Here is a 22040-nt window from a genome sequence, read left to right as displayed (position 1 = left end):
ACTGTAAGATTGGCTTGAATTAATTTCTTCGCTAGGAAAGATAGAAAAGTAGTCACAAACATCTTCGTCTCATCGTTTGTGATTCCACGATATCTTTTTTCGTTAATCGATTAAAATTATTGTGAGGTGATTGATAATACTAGGCTGTTCTTCGGGAATATAAGTCCGGGTTATCAATTGGTTCCTGTTCACCTTGATTTATCAAAAGATGAAACAAAAACTCGTTGGTATATCTGTGGGACACAGATTTATCTATTCAATGGACTTTTCTATGTGAGACATATTTTTTTATCAAGTCTTCCACTTTGGGTCGTAGCAACCCTTAGTTGTGGGTGAGATCAGCTAAGGGAATCAAGTACGTTGTATCCTGCTGATCAGAGACGTAAGGAGCGCAACTGTACCTTGAATCAGTGTAAGATTGATTAGGGTTCAACTACAGTCCAAGCCGAAGTTAGCTTTGTAGTAGGCTAGTGTCTGTAGCGGCTTAATACAGTGTGGTGTTCAAATCTGGACTAGGTCCCGGGGTTTTTTCTGCATTTGCGGTTTCCTCGTTAACAAAACTTCTGGTGTCTGTGTTATTTCTTTTTCGCATTATATTTTGTTATATAATTGAAATATTACAGGTTGTGCGTTGTATCGATCAATTGGTAAATCCAACCAGTTGATTGAAATTGATTGATCCTTGAACATTGGTCTTTGGTACCGTTCAAGTTATTTCTCTTATATTCAATCAGGCTTGCAAATTCTTATTTGTTTGATTGCATATTGAATTGAGAGATTGAGATATAACTCCTTGATATACTTTTCTTAAGATTGAGTCTGACTGTCTAGTTGATTCTCTTAAAAGTATATTGGAGTTAGTCCGTATAGATTGGTAAGCGAAATGTTGGGTGAGGTTGTTAGACCCCCACTTTTCAGAAAGTGTTATGATACATACACAGTTGAATAAAAAATATATATGTATATTGAAATGCAAGTCTGCCAACATATCATGGCACATACGCATTTAGAAATAACTTGACGTCCAGTAGAGATAGGATTTGTATTTATCTAAATAGAGAAAACGAAAAACACAAAAGATCGAACTCAAAATTAAAATATAACAATCAACCAATGGATTCAATCACGCTCCTTTGGAATATAAAAAGGAAAAAAATATATATGAAGACTAGCCTACATCAAACGGCTTACAAGAAACAACCCAACTAGAAAAAACGAAAAATAATCAAGCCAGCAGGGGAAATAGAAGAAAAAATCAATTGCCCAATCACATATTTGAGATCACAACTCTGTCTGAAAATTATAAGCAAATATTTTCGTAATACCCGTCAATTCTATTCTTTCTATGTGTGGTTAATTTTAATACGAAAAATAGATTTATAAATGTTTCCGGCCGTTTTATTTGTAAGTACCCCGTATCAATTAACATTATGGTGCCTAGTTGACCATAGAGTTTGATTAGTATTAACAAAATAGGGTTACCTGAGATTCGATACCTTCCTGGTACCGGGATAGATTGAGATTTAAGAGTCATTTCTCCATAGCGGCAACTTAAACAATTAAGGATTAGGGGGAAATAAGTTTAGAAAAAGAAACCGAACGGTGTAAACGGTAAGAATCTGATTTAGGTTTCTTAGTCTTCCTTATGATCAGGGATTTTACTTATAATTAAATTTTCTTTTTGTGTTTGTTGTATTATCTTTAGGGTTTGATAATTGAGGGAAACTTCTACCTAAAGGATCAATCAGGTTACTTGAGGGAGTTGCAGCAAGTTTAATTCGACCTCTTAGTCTCGGATAGTTGTAGAAGTGACAATTAAATATCTCGTGGATCCTACATATTCATGCTTCATTTTATATTCAGTTGTTGCTTGTGATCTAATTGAACTGCTTTTTTAACCTGAATTATGGATGAGGTAAGTAGATGTATCTCTTGATGTGTGATGTGGTGAGCATGATAAATGGCTAAATCCATATTTTTGTGTGTCAATTCCCGTTGCTTGCTAAGTTATTATGTTTTGGGTACTGAATATATATATATGTGTAAATTTTGTGATCATTCAATGTATGGGACGTGATGGTTATTCTTTGGATTAGCCATTCAAATCTAGATATAAGGTTGGATGCTAACTGTATGGCGAGATGATTTATTTCCATATGTAACATGCTGACCAGGGTAGTATGATTAAGGTAGATATTTGCTGGTCAAGTTTCTTGGTTCATAGCGTGATAGGTTCCCGTAGGATTAGCCGTCGAATCTAGGCATTAGGTTACCCAATGATTGACATGTAAAGGGAATATTTGATGGGCTGGATGTGATGGTTAATGATGGAAATACTGGTTTAAATGTCATTATTCTTTTGTAAATATTACTCTGTATTACTTAAGTACTGAGTCCAATTATGTCACGATGTTAACACATGTTGCTTAGATTTGAATGGAATTTCAGTGAGCACTAATATTAAATAGTTAGTGGAGATTATTGTTTAGACCACTAAGTGGATAAAGTACTAGTCATACCTGTTAGTGGAGATTTATGATGAAATGAGCATAACTTATTAGCTATGATAACCATGAGATTGGTAATGGAATTTGTTGGAGTGTAAATCTGGTGTGTGTGACTGCAAATGAGGAGTATTATGCCCAACTGTTAGTTAGTGGATACTTGGTATGTCAGAAAGTTGGGACTTATCTGGTTTCGCAGTAGTAACAAGTTGGTTAGCCTAGAATAGTGATGGGGGTACATAAGTGGTGATTATATCTTTGGAGTGATACCCTTGGCTAGGTGGATTTGTGTAAGCCACCAAAAGCAGTGTGCTAATTAAATCTCATTCCTAAAAATGGAAATGGGTCTGGATGCGTTCCTCGTACTGTTATATATATGCTCTTAGTACAGCTGTATATACAGGTACAATATGTTTTTCAGACATTGTAGATATGTCCCCGACGCACTTAATGTGATTGCTGATAGGTTTCGATTTCTCATTGAGTTATGGGATGTTATTTGAAATGAGTTTTTGTTTTTATCATACTGCTAATGATTGTCGAACGGAAAATTTTAGACCTTTTTAGGCAGTAACCGCTCCACTTGTAGTTAGTGTCCAAATTTTCATTTTCTTGTGACATACTGACTTACGATATATTTATATACCATTTTTATATTTATTCGTGACTCGGTGATCGAGTGAACTTGCTTGGAGTTTAACTCTCACTGACAATTTTTCAAGTATTACTAGAGATCGTGAAAGAGTTTGTTTAATTTCAGTTCCGGTGGATATTTGGAAGATATCTAGCTGGGTGGATATCCACACTTTTTGTTTTATATTTTTATGAATTATAGTTGTGAGGAAGTAGGGATATTTGTTTTAGTAATTTATTGTTGGGATTTGAAACCGCTGGCAAGCAATTATACTTCCTATGAACTTGGAATTATTGTAATCTTTTTGTATCTTTCATAGTAAATATTTTTCCCTTCTGCATATCAACAGTATAATGGGATGTGATCCCATAATTTCTTGCGGTTACATACCTTACATAGGAAATTAACAACATATTTTCTGCATAATCATCAGCCGGAATTATGTGGGAAGTAAGGTTGTTATAGTTGGTATCCGAGCTTAGCATAGAGAACCTTTAGGGCTTGTGAAGTGAGCTTAGGACGTTTTCGTTAGGAACTTTCATGATTTAAATGCATTAATATAGTTACGTGTATGTACTTTTACATTCTTAAGATTCTTTATTAGTAAGAACATAGGAATCAATTTTTTTTTTCTGCTGTGTTCAACAAATACAACGAAAGCCCATTAGGCACTTAACTGCCTTTTTTATAACTAGGCTGTTTACATTATTGAATAAAGAAAAACTAAAAGGGAATAAAATAGAACATACTTTAGCAAAATCTCTATTAAGGATGATTTTCAACTTACATACTGTGAAAGAATGGTGCTCTTTCTGTGAAGAGTAAATTTTCTTCTCTTGCCATATTTGCTCCTTTTTTAGCCATAGAATCTGCAGAGAAATTCACTTCTCTGTAGCTGTGAATAAAGCTCCAGGACTGCAATTTTTCAATAATTTTACTCCATCTTGTGATTGCAAACCATGGAATATGCCCTGATGTAAATGTTGTATAACTATTTTGGAATCTATTCTGAATATAACCTTCAATGTACCAGCACACGGTAAAGCCATAACTTATGCAAAGTAGTTTGTAGCCACTCTCAGACTCCTGCCATGTCAACTATACATTCACCATCTGAAGTTCTCCCTACAAAACCATATCTGACATTCCTGGGTTCCATTTTGATGCACCATCACAGCAAAGTAAAATCTGATTGTTCACTGGAAGGAAAAAATAGATTTCTTGGATTCTTGTTAAGACAGTTCTTCCACAGCTCATGTTAAAAAGTTTCAGAATCTGCAAGTCATATGCTGAGTTCCACATTTTTCCTTTCATTCTTACTTCACTCTCAGTAGTAAGTTTAAGAATTCTAGTCTTGATAATTTGTTCATTGAACCTTTCATTTTCAAATACACATTTATTCCTCAAAAACCACAGTTCTCTCAATGTAATGAATGCAGCAGTCATCCATATTTCTTTAACTGCAGAGCTCTTTTGCTTAGCAAAATTAAAAATCACCTCAAATGATCTTGGATTTTTAAAACAGAACATGTCACCTAGTCATTTCCACACAATCTCACTGTGATTACAGTTCCACAGTATATGTTCTAAGTTTTCTTCATCATTTCTACAAAAGGGACATCTAGAAGCAAGACTGAAATTTCTCTTTTTCATGTTTTCATCAGTGGAGCATATCTTTATTTTCAGTTTCCACTAGAGCAAAGGAATTGACTTAATCAAAATATAATGAAAGACTTGGATATTTAACTTAGGAGTTTAATTATTAATCTTTTTGTTACCCAGATTCTAGTTTGTTTCTTGTGACATATGTAGATAGCATATGGTTTGTATGCTTGCATCAATATGAATTTGAAATTGAATTATGGAAATCACATTTTCAGTTAAGAGTATCAATTTGAATCAATATTTTACTTGTTAAATACTTGTTTTTTTGAAATCCTAATAGGACTAGGAAAACTGGCCATGTTGTATCATGTTGTATATATCGAATGGGTAAGCCAAGGAAAAACAAAAGTAATGGTAATGTTTCATTGGTTTGATTCATAGTAACATCAAAGATTGAAATGCTTAGGTAACTGTCTCAATTGTGTACATATAGTAGGCACCTTGAATCGATGATAACACCCCATTTTTATTAGTAGCCTTGATCTTAAACTTGGAAACTTTTGCATATAGGTTGCATGTTGATGTAGATTCTACTTAGATTTATTAACCACTTGTCATGTGCCTCTACTATTGCAATATTGTTAGTTGCTAGCTAGGAGTGCCCTTATCTGTAATCTAGGTGCGTTAATCATTTCCTATTTGTACACCGTTACAGCTTTAGTTGTTATGTTACTTAGCTGTTATTTCCAGATTAGAGTATGATTGGTTATGCGACAACTGTGGAGTAGTGAGTGGTCCTTTCTTTGTTAGGCTTTGGTATTAAAGTTGTAAGAGAGGAGTGAGTTCTCTTTAATGAATAAGAAGATATTTCTAGTGTAGCCGTAGTTATAGAATTTAGCTTTGAAAAGTCGAGGGTACCCAAATATACCTCAATCTAAAACTTTTCCACCTATAAGTCCTTTCTCCGAAAGTGATTGTCTATGGACTGAGTCGAGACAATACAACTAATCGGTTCACACTTCGTGTGATCGTCTATGGATACGTGATCGAGACAATATAACAACGAAGTATGTTTACTTGATAAACGGTCGGACTTAACCAAACACAATAAGATTACTCTCAAGTAAATAGGAATTAACGTTTGTGTATTTTACTTCTAATTATAACAAAAACAATTATAATTGCGAAAATAGAAAAGTAAAAGACACGACAAGATTTTGTTAGCGAGGAAACCGCAAATGCAGAAAAAAACCCCGGGACCTTGTCCAGATTGAATACTCTCAGAATTAATCCACTATACAAAATCAAACCAACTTCGTATAGTTGACCAAGCAACTAAATCTATAGTTCACCTAGTTCCGTCTGTATTCTCACGCCTCCAACTTGTAATAAGTCACGTACTTGGAACAATTCTTTTGGTACTTATTCCAAACAGTAAAGGAACAACAAATATGTTTGGTAACAACTCTTTTCAACCAAGTGATGTGAGTTCGGTAAAAGGCTCTTATGTTTATCCCAATAAACTCCTTTGTGAGGTCCTTAAATCTATCTAATAACAACTACCAAAGTAATTGTCAAGATATTGCAATCAATACTTTGAATCACAAAGAATTGTATTGATGCCGATCTACTCAACTAATCAATCCAATCTACCACAAGGATAAACTGATTATAGTTGGATCTTCTTTAACCGAAACAAGTATTGTGCACACCAAAGATTATGAACCCAAATCACAAATCTTCAAAGTCTTCTTTTTCTTCAAATCTTCTTAGATCTTCAATAAACACCTGCACACAATCAAATTGAATCTCTTGTGATCAATCACGCACAGAACGGAGTCTGTTAACAATAAATTATCAAAAGACGTCTTTCGATCTACAAACAGTCTAAAGATCCCCGTCGAAATTTCGATCTAGTTTGAGTGAATCTTATCAGAAGAGAAGATTCTCAAGCATAAACAAACTAGGTGCAATCAAAGTTCAACAACCGTTAGTCAATCAAATCAATCGAAAACTAATAATAAACCGCAATTTTCTAGTTTCCCACCAACGGTACTAATAGAGCTTCTCAATCCCAAAGAAGTCTTTAAACCGAGCGGTCGTAAGAGATTTCGTCTAATTAGGTTACTTTCTTCTCCGAATAGGTGGCTCCACCAGTAACAACACAACTGGATAGTTTTGCTGGCTCCGAGGATTAGTTTGCTCGAAATGCAAACTTTGATATTTATAGACCAAGGAAGTTTGGACACCAAGGAATTTCTAAAACCGAAAATATTCTCAAGATATGCAATATATTCCAAATTCGGTTTCCATAATTCCTGGAAATGCTTTGTCCAAACATTGACCGAAAATCTCTTAGAAAATATCCAACTAGTAAATGCACATTACTAATTTTCATTTTCCAAAAATAAAATTAAAAACCTTAATTAAAAGATTCTCAATTTATTTTTCGATCCGGGATTTTCCTTTAGCTATTAAGGAATATCTTTGAACAATAAAAGATAAGCGTTACTGCACATGTTCAAAGTATGTCGACATATTAACTTTGTAAGTTACTTTCATACTTATAATCTTGAAACCGATTTGCCACACTTCCAAAAAAGTTAAGAATTGGTTCATCTGACTTTCAAGAACTATGTGATTGATCAAGAACACTCAATCACCACTCATGGGTTTCATGGTTCTACCAAAACAAGTTTGGTTCTACCTCCATGTGAGTACTTGATTTAGTCACACTAGCTTTCCGAAAATTCGGTTGTCCAGGTACTAGGATCGGTTCCCACATATATATGGTATCTTACTTGTATGTGTTGCACATGTCCATAGGATCGGTTCACAATGTCTAAAAACGTGTTGCACATGTTCATGGATCGGTTCCAAATATCTAGTAACGTTTTGCACCTCTCACAAGAATCGATTCCCCTCTTGTGATCGGTTGCACCTCTTGCTAGGATCGGTTCCTCTTTGCCTAGAGTTGGTCATACCAACAACACTAAATCGATCATACCATCTCAGGTGATTACTTAAGATCAGTTTCACTAATAAAAGTCATACCAATACAAAATTCAGGCCTTATGAATAGTTTTACCAGGAACATAAACAAGTCATGAGCGGTTATACTAATCACACATATTGGTAGTTCAAAATATATTCAATAAATAACAATACCAATAAGCCTAGCGATTTACTTTTCGATTCACAAAATAATTTCATGAATTTACTTCCTTTAAATGAATGTAAAACATTGTTTCCTAGGATGAAATCTTCACATCATACCCATACATAATCACAATAGCATTCAAACGATTATGTCGATGTCTTATATACAAAGTTTAACGGTTAAACAATACACCTCGTATTGTTTTTTTGTTTTTTTTTATTTTGCTCAATCAATTTCCATTTTTATTACTCATTATGGGAAAAATACAAATACTCAAAGTTACAAAGACAAAGAATAATTTACTAACTCAAGGAAATTAAAAAACAGAAACCCATTGTTTATGGTTGAAAACTATTTCTGCTGGTTTTGGTAATTTTGGGGTGTGTGGATGAGAAATGAATCTAAACCCTAAACAAATGCACTGCAGGGAGTGCTTTCTGATCGAGAGATCAATCTATACAATTCTGTCCTAAACCAAGAAATGGTCGTTCCATACTTGCTCCGGTAACAAAGTGAAGGAGATGGGGTTGATCTTAGGGAGGGAAGCGAAGAAGGTGTTGAGATTGTGAAGGTATTGGATGTTTATGACTTGTATCAGAATATCGAACTGGCTTGCAAGAATGTGAGCAATAATCTCCGGTGTTTTCTGGATACGATGGCAAGACTTGGTTTTTATGTGCTTTTTCGTGTTGTTTAAAAATAGGCTAAGGACCTATTTATACAAGTCATTGAGCGCAAACCTTCATCTCGTAAGAAGTGGAGGAATTTGAGTGATTGAGTAGTGGGGTCGTGTGGGTGACTGCACGATCACGTTTTTGCCCACTTCTCCCATCATCGTTAACCGTCCATGCCTCCTGACACGTTCTTGTAATGGCGCGTTGCACGGTGCATGCTGTAAACCGTCAGACCAATACCCCAGTAGGTATCCCCCAGTTTGTGACATGCTTGATGTCTCGAATGAGTGGATCGTGGGACCCACAAGAAGTAGCATACGGTGCTAGGTTAAATAACTAAGTTATTTAAGAAATCGATATTCATGAAATATCTTGTATACTCTATGCATGTAATGCATCGAATACAATCAATATGTATGAAGCATCGCTGTTTTAAAGATTAACCGAGTAATTTGCGGATTAAGCGTCTTAAGATAGCTGCATGCCCAACTATCTTCGAGTGATCGTTTGGAGGCCGCATGGGCGGGCCATCCCTTGGTCGATCACTCCTTGTGGTAGAGTGACGGACGGTGATCACCAAGGTGCCTCATTGGCCATTTAACTCTTAGCCTAGGTTGTCTGACCAAGCTGGAAAAGTTGGACGAACGAGATGATCTGCGACACATGTTTGCGACCGTTGATGGATTTTAGGGTTTTAAAAAGGTGCGCAAGCATCACTCTTTAGCTTGACCGAAATCAAGCATGGACAAAGTGTTTGGTGGGACCGACCGGGCATGCGTGTATACGGCTTTCCGGTGTACAAGTCCATACCGCTCCGTCTCGCGGAGGTGCGATCTAGGCCACTCAATTTTTCTGGCAAAGGTGAGTGGTCGTGATCGATTTGCGAAAGAAATCCTTTGCCGCGAAGGATTTTAGGGAGCCACGCATGCCATCTTTGGGCGCATGTTTCGAGGCGCCTAGCCATGGTCCACCTTGGCCGACCGGTTATATGCGCAGGTGGGCCCACGGTGATAATGTTGATGCTTTCTGGACCTCCTTAGTTTATATCTATACCCTTCATCCGAGCTGGAGAAGATGGATGGTCATGATCAAACTGTGACATATATGTAATGTCGTAAACCCTAATTAGGGTTTTAGACCGGTCGTGCGCAACTTTGGCCAAACGGTTTGGCAAGCTATGCTCCTCCTTTGGGGAGACCGACCGTGTGGGGCCCATGTTGGGCCGACGGTGAACTTATGTGTTCCTGGCCGATGGTCCTAGGTGTGATCTAAATCATCCAAAGATGCTGGCGAAGTTGGATGGTTGTGATCGATTTTAAGACGCTAGTGGGATTTCCGCGATCCTTTAAGCATCATGTCAGCCACACTTCGAGCAAGCGTTCATTGCTCTAGGGCTAGGTCGTGAGAAAACCGGTCAGGTGGGTGAGGAGTAGGCCCTCTAATGTGTGCATTAGCGCTTCACTAATCAATCGTGCAACGATCCAAGACGTCCAACTAGGCTGGCGAAGTTGGACGGTCGTGATGTTGTTTTGAGACTGTCTTTGGCAGTCTTTGCTCGTACGAGCCTTCCCCAAAGCAACGCGGCCATCCCTATTTAGGGCCGGCGTTTGACAAGCGTTAGGGGTATAGCGTGGTGTTCGACCGTCTAGGGCATAGGCGGTGAACATCATAGTGATTGCCTGCTCCTGCTAGGGTTCGTCTAGGCTGGTCAAATTATGCGGCCAACTTGCGTGGCCGTGATCGTTTCTGAGACTGACATGGTCAGTCCAGATTTCCCTTAGGAAATTAAACATGCTCGATCGGGATAATATAAGCGCACCGACATAGGGTTCTATTGGTTAGAGAACGGTATGGCCTGTACGGGTATTTCGTGCATACCTCACTATTGACACTTGGAGATTCGTGTTACTCTGCTGAGAGTAAACACTCAGTCGTCATGCCGCACCAATAATGAGAGTCCTGGTGAGAACAGCACAGGAAATACAAGGCAATTCATGCATCAATTAATAATGCTATAAATACACAGAATATTTGGGATTCTTGCTACATGCACCATTCTGAGTGAATTTTGTATATTTATTGATTTGCTTCAAATAAATAAAACGAGAGGATTTCTGCGCTCATCGTTTGTCAAATGGCTTTATCCTTTGCAGGATGTCAGCATATTAAATTTGGTTTTACAATTTTAGCCATGAACTAAAATCCACCATCAACATTAAGTCCCCTGCCTAGCACATAATGGTTGCATTATTGTGGAGTAGGCATTAGATGGTGACCAATAAAGATAAAACTTATGAGACAAAGTTAGATGTTACCAGGAGAGATGGGTCATCCTATCCTTGGAGCATGTCACGTTCAAGAGGCGTCCAGGTGAGCGTTGGAGCAGCTTCTGAAGCGAACGTCAAGACGCTCCTGGAGAAAGCGTTGAATCAGCTTCTGGAGCGAACGTCGAGGCGTCTCCTGGAGAGAGTGCTGAAGCGGGTCCCGGAGAGTGCATTGAAGCATCTTCTGAAGCGAACGTCAAAGCGAGTCTCGGGAAGAACGTTGAAGCAGCTTCCTCTAGAGAGCGTTGAAGTGTTGAAGCGACTTCTTCTGGAGAGAGCATTGAAGCGGCTTCTGCTGGAGGGAGCGTTGAAGTGTTGTAGCGACTTTTTTTAGAGAGAGAGCTGAAACGCCTTCTTCTGGAGAGAGCATTGAAGCGGCTTCTGCTGGAGGGAGCGTTGAAGCGGCTTCTGCTGGAGGGAGCGTTGAAGCGGCATCTGCTAAAGGGAGCGTTGAAGTGGCTTCTTCTCCAGTTTGGTTTCCCCTTGAAAATGACATGCTTCTTGATTGACCATCCCCCTTGTGTTGAGGAAGTTCTTGACTGACATCGAAGGAATTTCATGCTGAGCCTCAGTCCCCAAGCGTGATTATATGGTTCTATCTTGGTCGGTGGATTTACCATAAAGATGTCGCCATCTCGCCTCCGTGAATCTATTACTTCTCCATGGGAAAATAAAATATGCAGAAGTTTGGATTACCTCTGTCCGTAGCAGTTGTTGCTATAGTAAAGCTCGGGATGGTATCAACAAACGAGCAACAACGGTTCTTGGCAGCAGTTGTGATCAAAAAATACTGGTAGGGAGAGGCGTGATAGCTACAGGCACGAAGTTGGCAGTCTTCATACAGTGGTAGAGCTTGTCTCGTTATGATAGGGAGAAGCTAATAATAGAGTCGATAGCTTCCTTGATGTTGCCTCATGGAACGGAAAAGAGAGAGACAATCCCCTGCCCAAGAATATCCACTGAGCCTTCGATTTGATAGATGTTGTCATGCTGGGTTCATGAGGCCGTCTTTACATCTGCGTTTCGCTTCATAGACGTCCAAAAATATCGCTGGTCTTTGACAATACGTCTGCTCTCTTGAGTACATCCTCGCCTTTGGACATCTTGGAATCCTGATGATAGCGTGCTTGCATCTTTCTAAATTCAGCATCTTTGAGATGGGCAGTGCTAAGCATTCCCCAGTCACACTCCTTTTCCATTATCATCTTTGGATCGTGTCTTTGAGGAGTAAAGAAGTTCCTCTTAAGTCCCAGGTGAAATCTCCTTTGGTAACGCAATTACTTCTTCTACGGGAGACGAAATTCCGAAAGCGTCTCTCATTGATGTTGCGGATATTGCTATCTTCTTGAGGCTTCTCCCTTGAGGTGTCGGCTCCAGTAGATCTGAAGATGTCCCGGGCTCGCTCTCGTCCGGGCTGACATAATAGGCGAACTCTTTATGATGATTTGGAGATGAAAATATTCGTTGAATCTTCCTAAACCTTCCTTGCCTATGAAGCTTTGGAGTTCCTTCACAGTTCTCAGAGGCGGCATCGTAAGGAAAACTTGGGTCTTGGATGGGTCCACTTTGATTTCCTCAGCAGTCACCTGAAATCCTAGAAATTTGCCTGAAGAAATGCGCATTTCAAAGGATTCATCTTCAACTTGTATTCACGACACTCAAACATTTGTCGTAATATTCCTGTGCCGGCGCCTGAGCTTTTGATTTGACTATTATGTCATCCACGTAGTTTTGAACTTGCTTACGCATCACGTCATGGAAGATTGCCGTCATAGAGCATTGATATGTTGCATCGGCATTCTTTAAACCAAATGGCATTACAGTATAATAAAAATTTCCGAGAGGAGTTCGAAAAGCTGTCTTACTCGCATCATGATCATACATCCTTATCTGATTGTATCCGCTATATCCATCCATGAAGGAGAACACGTCGTGTCTTCTGGTGGCATCTACTAACATGTTGATGTTAGGTAGAGGAAAATAATCTTTGGGGCGGCATCTGTTCAAGTCTATGAAATCCACGCAACACCTGATCTGTCCATTTTTATTTTTTACCGGAACCACGTTAGCCAACCAGGTTGGATGATGAATGGATTTGATGAAGCCAACATCTAGCAACTTCTGAATCTCAGTCTTGATTTTCTCTTCTACCTCGTGTCTGAACTGCCTCGGAGACTGTTTAACCGGCTTGGATCCAGGTATGATATGTAGATGATGGGTGACCAATTTTTCATCTAAACCAGGCATTTCTTCATACGTCCTGGCGAATATGTCCTGGTACTCTTTGAGAAGTTCCACGAGCTTCGTGCGTTCATCCGTACACAAGGTTGAGCTGGTGGAGATAGGCTTAGAATATTCCTTATTCCCAATGTTAACGATTTCGAGCTCATAAGTCGTGGAGTTGGTGCCATCTTGCAGATGTCGTGGAGCGTCCAACACTTCTTCCCGCGGCTTGTTGTTGTTGTAGCATTCCGTTGGGATGGGAGACTGGGTAACAGTCTCTCCTGCTAATTGTTAACAGCGTGTCGGTATACGGTTTTCCCTTTCTGGTCACGACTTGCCACAAAAGTCCGTTCTCTCTTAGTGTGAGCGTGGGTTGCGGCTTCACCGAATGAAGAAAAACGCCTTGTCAGCAAAGATGCATCGTGGGGTTATCCCTCAATGATGCAAGTCGGTCCTCCTCCTGGATTGACGTCCACGTGGGGAGTGGGATGCAATGAACTTTGTCTGATTCTTCCCGCGGAGCTTCTCTTGGTTCAAACAATTCCACTCCACATATCGGTGCATAAGGAGACAACGATGTAGGAATACGAACGACTTCTTTATTCAACATAGTTTTCAGGCACTGATGATACGTCGAAGGGACAGGACAATCCTATTGTCATGAAGCCACGGTCTCCCCAGTATCATATGGTAGTCCGACTCCTTTTCTATGACTTCGAATTTTACCTTTGACTGGACGGGCCCTACAAATAAATTCAGATTGACATACCCGTACATGTTGGTTTGATTTCCTTCAAAGTCTGTCATCGTGGTAGGCTTTCGTACGATCTTTCCTGGGCGAACCTTGGCCGTCCTGAGAGTCTTGAGAGTAATCACATTCGAAGACGCTCCCGTGTTGATGAGGGCCCTCTTGAACTCTGAATCCTTGATGCGTGCAGTAACATGTAGGGCCCGGTTGTGACCTTCCTCCGCCATCATGTCTTCTTCTGTAAATGTAATATTATTCACAGACATCTCTGGTTTTTTTGAGGCTTCTGGACGCAAAGGAGTTAAATGCACGTCCAGGGATATTTGGTTGATTGCAGCAAACGTCTCCGCCTGCTGATTCTTTGAGAGGTGTAAAAGTTCGGATAAACTTTCCACTAGAGAAGCTGCTTCCTGATCCACCGGCCTCTGGTTCATAGTGAAACTATTGACTTGAGGAGGATCGTTGCGAGGATCAATCCCTAGTGCAGAAATCTCCGTGACATGAGAACCGCTCGTATCTGATGTCATCTTGATGAGGAGATCGAGTATGCCGTTTATTGTTTCTTTGATCAGGTCCATGTTCTTCGTATGAATCTCCTGCACCCGTGCTAACTAGATCAATGTTGGGATTCTTCCGGTTACACCATCAGATACGCCGTTGGAAAGAGGGGTATCTCCATCGGAGGAACTTCAACCAGGATTTGAAGTTGTTGGGGCAGTCCTAAGACCAACCATTTTGAAATCAGCCAAATGGGATTGGATATTCAAGAAATTGACTTCACAACCGAGAGACTAATCTCCCACTGTGAGATCGCCAATTGTTTATGGGTGAAAACTATTTCTGCTGGTTTTGGTAATTTTGGGGTGTGTGGATGAGAAATGGATCTAAATCCTAAACAAATGCACTGCACGGGAGTGCTTTCTGATTCGAGAGATCAATCTATATAATTCTGGCCTAAACCAAGAAATGGTCGTTCCAGACTTGCTTCGGTCACAAAGTGAAGGAGATGGGGTTGATCTTAGGGAGGGAAGCGAAGAAGGTGTTGAGATTGTGAAGGTATTGGTCGTTTATGACTTGTATCAGAATATCGAACTGGCTTGCAAGAATGTAAGCAATCAGCTCTGGTGTTTTCTGCATACGATGACAACACTTGGTTTTTCTGTGTTTTTTCGTGTTGTTTGAAAATGGGCGAAGGACCTATTTATACAGGTCATTGAGCGCAAACCTTCATATCGTAGTAAGTGGAGGAAGTTGAGTGATGGAGTAGTGGGATCGTGTGGGTGATTCCACGATCACGTCTTTGCCCACTTCTCCCATCACCGTTAACCATTCATGCCTCCTGACACATTCTTGTAATGGCGCGTTGAACGCTGCACGTTGTAAACCTCCATACCAATACCCCAGTAGGTATCCCCCAGTTTGTGACATGCTTGATGTCTCGAATGAGTGGATCGTGGGACCCACGGGAAGTAGCATACGGTGCTAGGTTAAATAACTAAGTTATTTAAGAAATCGATATTCATGAAATATCGTGTATACTCTATGCATGTAATTCATCTAATACAATCAATACGTATGAAGCATCGTTGTTTTAAAGCTTAACGGAGTAAGTCACGGATTAAGCGTCTTAAGATAGCTGCATGCCCAACCATGTTCGAGTGATCCTTTGGAGGCCGCATGGGCGGGCCATCCCTTGGCCGATCACTCCTTGTGGTAGAGTGGCGGACGATGATCACCAAGGTGCCTCATTGGCCGTTTAATTCTTAGCCTAGGTTGTCTGACCAAGATGGCAAAGTTGGACGGACGAGATGATCCGCGGCATATGTTTGCGACCGTTGATGGATTTTAGGGTTTTAAAGAGGTGCGCAAGCATCACTCTTTAGATTGACCGAAATCAAGCATGGACAAAGTGTTTGGTGGGACCGACCGGGCATGCGTGTAGACAACATTCCAGTGTACAAGTCTATGTCGCTCCATCTCGCGGAGGTGAGATCTAGGCCACTGAATTTGTCTGGCATAGGTGAGTGGTCGTGATCGATTTGCACCAGAAATCCTTTTCCGCAAAGGATTTTAGGGGGCCACGGCATGCCATCTTTGGGCGCACGTTTCGAGGCGCCTAGCCATGGTCCACCTTGACCGAACGGTTACATGCGCAGGTGGGCCCACGATGATCATGTTGATGCTTTATGGACCTCCTTAGTCTATATCTATACCCTCCATCCGAGCTGGAGAAGATGGATGGTCATGATCAAACTGTGACATATATGTAATGCCGCAAACCCTAATTAGGGTTTTGGACCGGTCACGCGTGCGCAACTTTGGCCAAACGATTTGGCAGGCTATGCTCCTCATTTGGGGAGACCGACCGCGTGGGGCTCATGTTGGGCCGACGGTGAACTGATGTGTTCCTTCCCGATGGTCCTAGGCGTGATCTAACCCATCGAAACATGCTGGCGAAGTTGGATGATTGTTATCCATTTAAGACGCTAGTGGGATTTCCGCGACCCTTTAAGCATCACGTTAGCCACACTTCGAGCAAGCGTTCATTGCTCTAGGGCTAGGTCATGAGAAAACCGGTCAGGTGAGTGAGGAGTGGACCCACTAATGTGTGCATTAGCGCTTCACTGATAAATCGTGGAACGATCCAAGCCGTCCAACTAGGATGGCGAAGTTGAACGGTCGCGATGTTGTTTTGAGACTGTCTTTGGCAGTCTTTGCTCGTGCGAGCCATTCCCAAAGCAACGCGGCCATCCCCTTTTGGGGCCGGCGTTTGACATGCGTTAGGGGTATAGCGTGGTGTTCTACCGGCTAGGGCATAGGCGGGCCCGCCGGTGAACATCAGGTGATTTACTGCTCCTACTAGGGTTCGTCTAGGCTGGTTAAATTATGCGGCCAACTTGCGTGGCCGTGATCGCTTCTGAGACTGACATGGTCAGTCCAGATTTCCCTTAGGGAATTAAACATGCTCGATCGAGTTAATATAAGCGCATCGACACAGGGTTCTCTTGGTTAGAGAATGGTATGGCCTGTACGGGTATTTCGTGCATACCTCACTATTGACATTTGGAGATTCGTGTTACTCTGCTAAGAGTAAACACTTAGTCGTCATGCCGCACCAATAATGAGAGTCTTGCTGAGAACAACACAGGAAATACAAGGCAACTCATGCATCAATTAATAATGTTATAAATACATAGAATATTTGGGTTGTTGCTACATGCACCATTCTGAGTGAATTTTGTATATTTATTGAATTGCTTCAAATAAATAAAACGAGATGATTTCTGAGCTCATCGTTTGTCAAATGGCTTTATCCTTTGCATGATTTCATCATATTAAATTTGGTTTTACAATTTTATCCATGAACTAAAATCCACCATCAACACCCATTAACAAAACTTCTACTAAAGCCCACAAGGAAAGAAGCCTAGTAATCTAGATATGGCTTTTAACAAAACCTGTAATAAACTTGTTATCGAGATTCCAGAGCTGAGAGAAAACATGGTTTGGTGCTGTAACTCGGTTTTACTCCTCTTTCCAACCCTGCTCCCTTCTTTTCCATAGCATTAGCAGAAAGGTTTACTTCCCTCAAACTATGAGAAAATTGAATATATTGTAATAATTATTTTATCCTACTCCATCTTACCTGAACAAACCAAGGTAATCTACCAGATATATATGCACTCACTACTGCTTTGGAATCAGAGTTGATGCATATGTTGAATTTATTATTCTGCAAAGCCCATTCTGCTGCACCAATAGTAGCCATAACTTCAGCAATGAAGTTAGTTGCAATGCCAATTTCTTTTGCTTCAACATACATAAACTCTCCCTGATCTCCTCTGCATACAAATCCATATCCTTATACACCTGGGTTACCTCTTGAAGCTCCATCACAACATATGAGAACTTGATTTATTGCAGGTAAATGAAATCTAACTTCTACAATCTTCTGTAGATTTATTGGTTGATTTTTCAGATCAAAATTCTTGAAAACCATGCAATCATAACTGCAATCCCACATGTAACTCCATATTCTCACTGCACAATCCTTTGTACATTGTTTTATTCTCCTCTTGAACTTCAATAAGTCCACTTTTTCATCTTCAAAACAAATTCTGTTTCTTAAGAACCACAGTTCCATCATTGTAATGGAAGCTACCAGCATCAAGATATCCTTCACTGCTCCATTTTTATTTTGAGCAAAATTCATCACACTTTGGATTGCAGAATACGAAAATTCCTCCAAACCACTTCCATATCAACTGACTGAAATTACAGTACCACAAAATGTTCTCTAGATTATCAGTATTGTTACAACATATATAACATTTTGAGGCTAAGCTGAAACCTTTGCTTTGTCTCTTCTCATCAATAGAACATATGCCTCTCACTATCTTCCAGACATTGCTTGCAGTTGTAGGATGTAGAATTGGATTCCAAACATATTTTGCCCATTTCACCTTTTGATATTTCTTTCTAATCAATTCAACAGCTGATGACACTGTAAATTCTCCTGACATAGTACCAGTCCACATCCTAGTATCTTTTTGTTTTGAAATGGTTGGCAGTTCCTCCACTTGAAAATATTGTAAAAGCCTGGAAGGAATAAGCCATTCCTCATTGACAATTAAATCAGCCACTCTCATGTCTTTATTTTGTAGCATATATTCATCATCTTCAAAAAAATTCATCAAAGGCTTTTCTTTGATCCAAGCATCCCTCCATACTGAAATTGAAGTACTTGTACCTGTAATCCATCTAGTATTCTGCTTTACTTCCTCCGTCACCCATTTTAAACCTGGCCATATTGAGGATTTCTTATAGCCTGAGATCCATTCACCTGTTATTGTAGTAAATTTATCTCTCATAAATTTGGCCCATTCAGCTTCAAAATTATGTATCTTCCATACAAGATTCATTAACAATGCCTTATATGGATCCCCTGTCCACAAAAAATTCCTTGTAAGCCTTTCATAAATTTTTACCACACCAACAGGACACTTATACACTGACATGTTGTAAATAGGGATGCTGCATAATACTGATTTTACTAAAGTGATTATATCTTTAAAAGCCAACAGTTTACCAATCCAGCTTGCTAATCTATTTTGAATCATTTCTACCACTCCCCAAAAATTACTTGATTTCACAGCTCCAGGTTTCAAAATAACTCCTAAATACTTGTCTGGAAGTTGAGAGATATTCAGAAGCAATTCAGAAGCAATTTTTTGTTGTCTTGCAGCAGTTACTCCACCCACAAAAAGTTTAATCTTCATCTGATTGATTACCTGCCCAGAAGATGATTGATAATATTTTAGCAACTTCATCACCTTTTGTAGATTCCTTTTATGCCCATTGACGAATAGAAAAACATCATCTGCAAATAGAATGTGTATTGGATGAACACCTCTGTAGTTTACCATTGGCATTATCTCATTTTCCTCCACCATTTTGCTCAATTTCCTACTCAAGACATCCTCAAAAATTACAAAGAGAATTGGTGATAATGGATCACCTTGTCTCAATCCTCTACTCACATCAAAAAAACCCACTGGTCCACCATTTACTAAAACTGATATTCTTGCTGAAGTAAAAAGTTGATGTAACCAAGTTATGCATTTCTGAGAAAAGCCAAACTTTTTCATAACTTCAAAGAGAAACTCCCAACTCAAAGAGTCATAGGCTTGGGTGATATCAAGTTTTAAACCTACATTCCCTCCTCTTCTCTTGATATCTAATTCATTTATCAACTCATAAGCCAAAACTATTTGTTCTTGAATACATCTATTCTTAACAAATGCACCATGTTGCTCTGACACAAGTTTCCCCATCAAGCCATACATTCTTGTTGTCAAGATTTTAGTAAAGATTTAAAAACAAATACTCAATCCTATGGGTCTAAACTGATTTGGTCTTCTAGCACACTTCATTTTAGATAGTAGAAATAAAAAATTAGAGTTTAGACTCCTTGGGATGGTACCTTTCCTCCAACAGTATTGGATTGGTTTTATAACTCCATCTCAAATGATTTCCCAAGCAAATATATAGAAAAGCCTGGGAATCCATCTGGACCAGGAGCACTGTCAGCTTTCATAGAAAATACTGCTTCTTTAATTTCTTGATCTGAAGGTACTTCCTCTAACATAATGTTGTCTTCTGAAGTAATTACTGTTGGTATAGCATCAAAAATTCCCTCCTCAAAATTCACCTCCTTGAATGTAAATTTATCCTTGAAGTGATTCTCTAAAGAACAAGCAATCATGGCCTGATCATTAATAATAGCACCAGTAACATCTTCTAACTCTGTTATAGCATTAGCAGCTTGCCTTATTTTTATTGAAGTATGGAAGAATCTTGTATTAGCTCTACCATCTTTGAACCAGTTAACTCTTGACTTCTGATGTAGGATGGATTGATGTTGTTGAGTTAAAAGCTCATGTTTTCCCCTAGCTACCACCAACTTATTCATAAGTAATATATTACTTGGATCTTCATCTGAAATTAGAGCTACATTCATAATTTATTTTTTAGCTTCTGCCAATTTGATTCTTACATCACTAAAAACACTCCAGTTCCGTTCTTTTATTCTTATTTTCATTTTCTTCATCTTCTGCATGAATACAAAAATATGATTCCCCTTCACATTTTCATTCCAAACTTCTTGAATTAATCTCTTAAAATCTTCATGTTCTAACCACACTTTAAGAACTCTAAATGGAATATTATGTGTTTTAAGTATCATAACACAAGAGCCCAACAAAGGAATGTGATCAGATATACTTCTTACTCCCACCTTATAACTCCATTCAGGGTATTTCTCAATTCATTTTAAGCTGTATAGAGCTTTATCCAAGGTACAAACAATTCTTTTAGCTCCTGCTCTATTATTGCACCATGTGTATTGAATACCTGAATTAGGAGCTTGCATTAGACCACATACATTCATCACTTCATGAAAATCCTGCATTGCCACTCTTAAAGGAGTTCTTCCACCAACTTTCTCATCAACACTTAGAACAATATTAAAGTCCCAAATTAACAACCATGGTAAGTCCATATCATTGATCTGCACCAATTCAACCCATATTTCTCTTTTATCCACAGTCAAGGAAGCTGCATGAATACCAGACACTAACACATCTCCCACATTAACAGTGATTACTTGTTTTGTTATTGAAACTACAATAGGCTTAGTTATTGAGGCACTCCAAAAAATCCATACATTTCCTTTATTACCATTTACTGAATTATGGATAAGCTTATGATTCATACTGATAACTTTAAGCTCTTACAATCCTTGGAATTCCATTTTATTTTTGGATCCACCACCCAAACTAAATTAGGACTAAAAAATTTCACTAAACTTCTTAATTTATCTTTGGCTCTAGGTCTCCTTAATCCTCTGTCATTCAAGAAGAATATCCTCATTTAGAAAATTGAGATTGAGAAGCAGAAGGACTTCTCACCCTTTTTTTTTTCCTTCACTAAATTCATACCATTGTGTATCCTAGTTGTGATTAAACTGATATTCTTTGGTTTAATAACTTTTTTAACAACTTCTTGAACACCGTGCTCCTTTTCATTCTCCACTATCACCTTGTTTATAGCTGAAGCACTACTAGAAGCAACATCCAGCAATTTGTTCACACTTAAAGGATGAAAATCTTCATTCACTAAATTCTGCAGCACATGAAATTTACCAGTACTTCCACTTCCACTACCAACATCAATATTCTTCTCAGTAGTTTGTTCTAATGGAGGGATAATAGCATCCACAATCTCATCTTCACTCAAAAATTCTTTATCAACTTCCTGAACCTTATGTGATTTAGGAGTGTTACAAATATCAAAACCAATAGGTATCTGTTTCTGTTTTTCCTTAATCTTTCGGATCTTCCTTTGAACAAAAGTGTGAGCAACACCTTTTGTTTGGTCTGATTCTTTATTTTTTGCTCTACATTCAGTAACAAGATGACCTACCACCTTACGGTGACTGCAGAAACTTGGTATTTTAAGAACTTGTATCTCTTGTTCATAACAACCATACTTGGATTTAACTAAAACATGATGAGGGACTGGATTTGATGAATCCACTTCTACAAGGACACTTGCATAGTACCCAACTTCCTTTTTAAGATTCATTGCATCCACCTTAATGGATCTTC

The 22040-nt window shown here is 39.1% G+C and overlaps 1 protein-coding gene across 1 annotated transcript; it reads right to left on the bottom strand.

Annotated features, from left to right (window-relative positions):
- Positions 1-4263: 4263 nt before the first annotated feature.
- Positions 4264-19718, bottom strand: LOC113352440. The gene is made up of 4 exons (XM_026596258.1): positions 18157-19718; positions 17986-18054; positions 17519-17714; positions 4264-4614 (listed from the first exon to the last, which is right to left on the bottom strand). Exons 1-4 carry the CDS (start codon positions 19716-19718, stop codon positions 4264-4266), a joined length of 2178 nt encoding a protein of 725 aa, XP_026452043.1.
- Positions 19719-22040: the final 2322 nt, after the last annotated feature.

The sequence above is a fragment of the Papaver somniferum genome, chromosome 2, assembly GCF_003573695.1.
Source record: "Papaver somniferum cultivar HN1 chromosome 2, ASM357369v1, whole genome shotgun sequence".
Lineage (NCBI taxonomy): Eukaryota > Viridiplantae > Streptophyta > Magnoliopsida > Ranunculales > Papaveraceae > Papaver > Papaver somniferum.
Note: the sequence above shows the minus strand (reverse complement) of the source record. Positions and strands in the feature narration are given on the sequence as shown.

Excerpts from the sequence above, each read along its gene's own strand:
- LOC113352440 (XM_026596258.1), bottom strand. The coding sequence starts at position 19,718 with ATGTATGGCTTGATGGGGAAACTTGTGTCAGAGCAACATGGTGCATTT. Across the intron at positions 18,055-18,156 it reads AATCTAGAGAACATTTTGTG|TGAAGGATATCTTGATGCTG; the intron begins GTACTGTAATTT and ends AAAATGGAGCAG. Across the intron at positions 4,615-17,518 it reads GATTACCTTGGTTTGTTCAG|CAAAAGAGCTCTGCAGTTAA; the intron begins GTAAGATGGAGT and ends AATTTTGCTAAG.